This window comes from Physcomitrium patens, chromosome 3 (assembly GCF_059467195.1).
Source record: "Physcomitrium patens ecotype Gransden chromosome 3, ASM5946719v1, whole genome shotgun sequence".
Taxonomy (NCBI): domain Eukaryota; kingdom Viridiplantae; phylum Streptophyta; class Bryopsida; order Funariales; family Funariaceae; genus Physcomitrium; species Physcomitrium patens.
The window spans coordinates 2,776,722-2,781,116 of NC_143412.1; the positions used below are offsets into that span (position 1 = coordinate 2,776,722).

At 40.4% G+C, this 4,395-nt stretch overlaps 1 protein-coding gene across 1 annotated transcript; it reads left to right on the forward strand.

Annotated features, from left to right (window-relative positions):
- Positions 1-1,299: 1,299 nt before the first annotated feature.
- On the forward strand, positions 1,300-3,907 carry LOC112279758 (triacylglycerol lipase OBL1). Its single transcript, XM_024514426.3, has 3 exons — positions 1,300-1,788; positions 1,918-2,199; positions 2,298-3,907. The coding sequence occupies exons 1-3, from the start codon at positions 1,596-1,598 to the stop codon at positions 3,440-3,442; spliced, it is 1,620 nt and encodes a 539-aa protein (XP_024370194.1). The 5' UTR covers positions 1,300-1,595; the 3' UTR covers positions 3,443-3,907.
- The last annotated feature ends 488 nt before the right edge of the window (positions 3,908-4,395 follow it).

The following is a 4,395-nucleotide window of genomic DNA, read 5'->3' on the forward strand; positions in this document are numbered from 1 at the left end:
TTATATATTTTATCACAATACAAGCATTAAAAATAATTCTTTTCAAAAATCCTAAATTGAAGTTTTTGTAGGATTTAAAAAAAATAATAACTAAAAGACTAGATTGTAGAATTTTAAAGATTGTATATAAAGATTATTCTTAATATAAGACATTGAAGACTTATAATTAATTTGTAATATTGTATTGTAAATAAATCCTTCAAAATAAGTTACAAAAATAAAGGTTGATATTTTTTTGAACTTTACTAGTAACAAAATGATATACAAAGATTTAATATTTTTCAAAGAAATATAGTATAATACAATCAAAAGTAGTTTGTTTTTAATCAGTCATAAATATTTCATATTATAAAGAAAATTTTAGCAAATAGAATTGTAAATAAGTTCTTGCTCTTTTTAAGTAATTTGGCTAGATGTTAAAAGATTATTAGGATTCAAAATTTCACAAAATAAAGAATTTATAATTTAAGTTTATATTGTACATTTAATAAATTTTAATATGAAGAAAAAGAAGGAAATAAGATCATATGTGGAAAAATAATGCCAAATGACTTTTTTGACAAAATAATCAATAAATTTCTTATTAGAGCATAGACATCTAAATTAAAAATAATTATGAAAAGATTATAGAATTCTAAGGTAATAAATAATATTTATGTTTCAATTATAGAAAATTCAAACATTCACATTAGAAATAGATAACTTTAAGTAGCATATATTTTCCTTTGTTTTTACAACAATTATACCTAAACTAACAACTAAAAAGAAAAAAAGAAAAAAGAAGGAATTTTAGTTACTGAAATCGAATCACAATTCTATTTATTTATTTATTTATTTATTTTTATTTATGTGTAATGATAAAACTTTGGAACTTAAATAAGAAAAACACACAAAATAGTAGAATGAGTTGCTATTCTTGAAGATTTGGATGTGGTAAAAATATTAGCACAGTATGGCATTTGATTTTAACGAAGGATAATGGAAACAATAAACAATACTTCATGAGCTGATGCAATTGGAGTACGATGCTTGTAAGAAAAGAAGTTCTATTTACAATACTCTAGCATTTGCATGAACCAACATAATAATATGGCTGAATTTGCAGAACTTTGACGTATTGCTGAAGAGCTATTGCAACCCCAGAGGACCGAAACTTACACGAACACCTAAACCACATTGTCTAAAACATCTTACCTCGTGATTCGGCGAAAAACAAGGAAGGACAAACCTGTTCCCATGGCGGTGACAAGTATATGAATGAGGCATTGATTCCACCCACGAGACCCCTCGGCTCCAAAAGCGCTTCATCTGATTACAACAAAGGTGTGAAGTTTCCCTCACAAGCCACATCGATCAGCATCTGAGACACATAGACCGATACCAATTGGCGGCAATGCCACACAGTAGGGCAGTATCTATGTACTGTAGAAGCATGTAGACCTTCTGGAAGAGCCTACAGTCACACTACAGAGTGGAGAATTATATAGAAGTCTGCATTAACAGCAGAAACACGTAAACGAATTGCAGTTTCGTCCCCTGGTAGAAACATTTTGAAGCTGCTGAGGAGGGTCCGGAGGCGAAGACTGTGCACACAGATGGCGCCCATAGTTGAGGTTTGCCCGACTTTCTCATGGCAGCAGATCACCTCCTGGATCGTGGTGCAAGCCCTGCAGTCCTGCTACAGGCCCCTCAATTGGCTGGGTTTTATCATCGAATGGACCATCAACTTCTTCTACCTCAATGGCGGGCTCTTCAGAATGCTCATTAAACTGCTCACCTTCCAATGGGGTCAGTACACTTCTGAACGCGTCGATGATCAACACCTCCCGTGTTTTTCATGGAGGTGCGGCTTTTTGACTTGGTTTCAAGTCGAACCGTCAGTTGGGTAACATAAAGATTATTTGTGATGACTTGCAGGTCGCATCATTTTACCCGATCCGACCGCGGACAACTTCTTAAGCTGCGTAGGGGCGCTGGATCCCCGTTGCGACTTGTACGTGGACACGTCGAGACCGGACAAGGCTTCCAGTACTCGAGCAGACGCACTGGTTTTCCCAGATGAGAACGTTAGCTCGCGATCCACCGCAGATGTGTGCGTCATGGCGGCAAAGCTGGCCTACGAGAATCCAGCTGTTGTTAAGCGAGTGGTAAAAGACATCTGGATGATGAATTTCGTCAAGTTTTACGAATGCTGGAACGGTGAGCACAATCTTGCTTGTGCTCCAGGTTCGACCCGAACATTCTCAGTGGATACGTTGACGTCTGATTGATGCCATGTCGTGTGCTTTTGCTTGCAGAGCACCAGCAGATGGTCAATACGCAGGCATTCATCTTCACCGACAAGCCCAAAGACGCGAACGCCGTCGTGGTGGCCTTCCGCGGTACGGAAGCATTCAACGCGTACGACTGGAGCACCGATCTGGACTTCGCTTGGGTGAAACTGGATCGCCTGGGCGGCGTCCACCTGGGGTTCCTCGAAGCGTTGGGGCTCGTCAGTCGCAAACATCGCGGTACGATTGAGAAGCTGAACACGAATGCAAATGCTTCCAGCAACGAGACCAAGTCGCACGAGCAGGCCGAGGCAAATGCCAACGGTCACATCTTCACTCCTCATCGTAAAACTAGAGAGGAAATTGAAAATGCACCCGCAACTTCCGGCCTCGCTCAAGACATCATCGACGATCCTGCCAAGGAGCTCGCATACGACGCCATTACGAAACAGGTGGGGCTTATCCTCAAGGACAATCCCAGGGCCAAGCTCTTCATCACGGGGCACTCTCTGGGAGGCGCACTCGCCTCCCTCTACGCCACGATGCTCCACTACACCGGCCAGACCGAGATCGCCTCCAAGATCGGAGCCGTCTACACCTTCGGCCAGCCTCTTGTCGGCGACCAGGACTTCGTCAACTACGCGAACTCCAAGCTCAAGGGCAAATTCTTCCGCGTTGTCTACTGCAACGATGTGGTCCCTCGAGTCCCGTTCGACGACATCGTCATGGCTTACAAGCACATCGGCGACTGTAACTACTTCAACAGCGTGTACGACGGAGTCACTGTTCAGGAAGAACCCAACCGGAACTTCTTCGGCATCGCCAAGATAATCACCATGCACCTGAACGCAGTGTGGGAGATTGTACAAGGCTTGTTCTTGATCACTCTCCAGTACGGCAAGCAGTTCTCGGAGTCGACGATGTGTCTGCTGTTCCGCATGCTGGGATTGGCGTTTCCGGGGGTCGCCGCGCACAATCCATGCAATTACGTAAATGCGGTGCGTTTAGGGCCGTTTCCGCTCAGAGAGCGCATCTTGGGCGACATCGCTGACATTTCGGAGGAGATTGCCATGATGAACGACAACATGAAGGACATCCTGTACTGCATTTCGCAGGTGTTTTTTGGGAAGAGTGTTCGCCCTTTGGGTTCGAAGCAGCTGTTTTCTTCCTGAACTCGCTAGTCACAGCACTGGTTGCATTATGCACATGGGTGCAGGTTCAAGTAAATCCGAGGCCGTTGCTAAGAAGTTTGAAGCAATCGGGAACGTGTGCAAGGCCCTGCACAGGTCACTAGAACCTGTGATTGAAGACGTTACATATATATATATATATATATATATGTGTGTGTGTGTGTGTCTGTCTGTCTGTATATCTACACACGTATCCGGGAGTGATCTCGGATGCGGTTAGCGAGTGGGTTGCATCGTGACCGGAACCAGCTCAGAGCAGTGGACAGGAGATTGTAGTCGCATGTGGACCAAGCAAGTAGGGGTTTTCAAATCTAGTTCGCCCAGTAGTGAGTGAATACAGCAACAATGTTATGATGAGAAATTCTATCTACAACACAATATATATTTCACAACCCTTTTGGAATGTGGGTCTCGGAATTTGAATATTATTGAAAAAATATCACACATTTATTACCTTGTTTGGATTTTATCTAGAAAGCCTCAGCTAAAAGAATCTAATAAATAGGCCAATTTTTTGTTGAACGGCCATTAACATTTTACAAAAAGCATATGTCTTTCCTCATCTAAAGTTATGGATATCATACTTGTCATTAAAAGCAATGTTGGTTGTGTTTTTTAGATTTAAAATAATTTGGTAGTAATTCATATTGTCTTCTTTCAAAGCTTCATTTCTTTTAAACATGTTTCTTTTTTCAATCAAGAAGCCATAGCATTTTACAAAAATATGATAGCAAAAAAAAAATCTTACATTTGCTAAGTGTTTAAAAATCAACATCTTATTCAATGTAAACTTTTTTGACTAATATTGTCAATCAAATTGTTCATTTTTGACCAAATATACTAGCAAGATTGTATAATAAACACTTCTTAGAAAAAAAATATATTAAATTATATTGTGCATTTAGACAAGAGGTATTAGATTCTTCCAATATTAA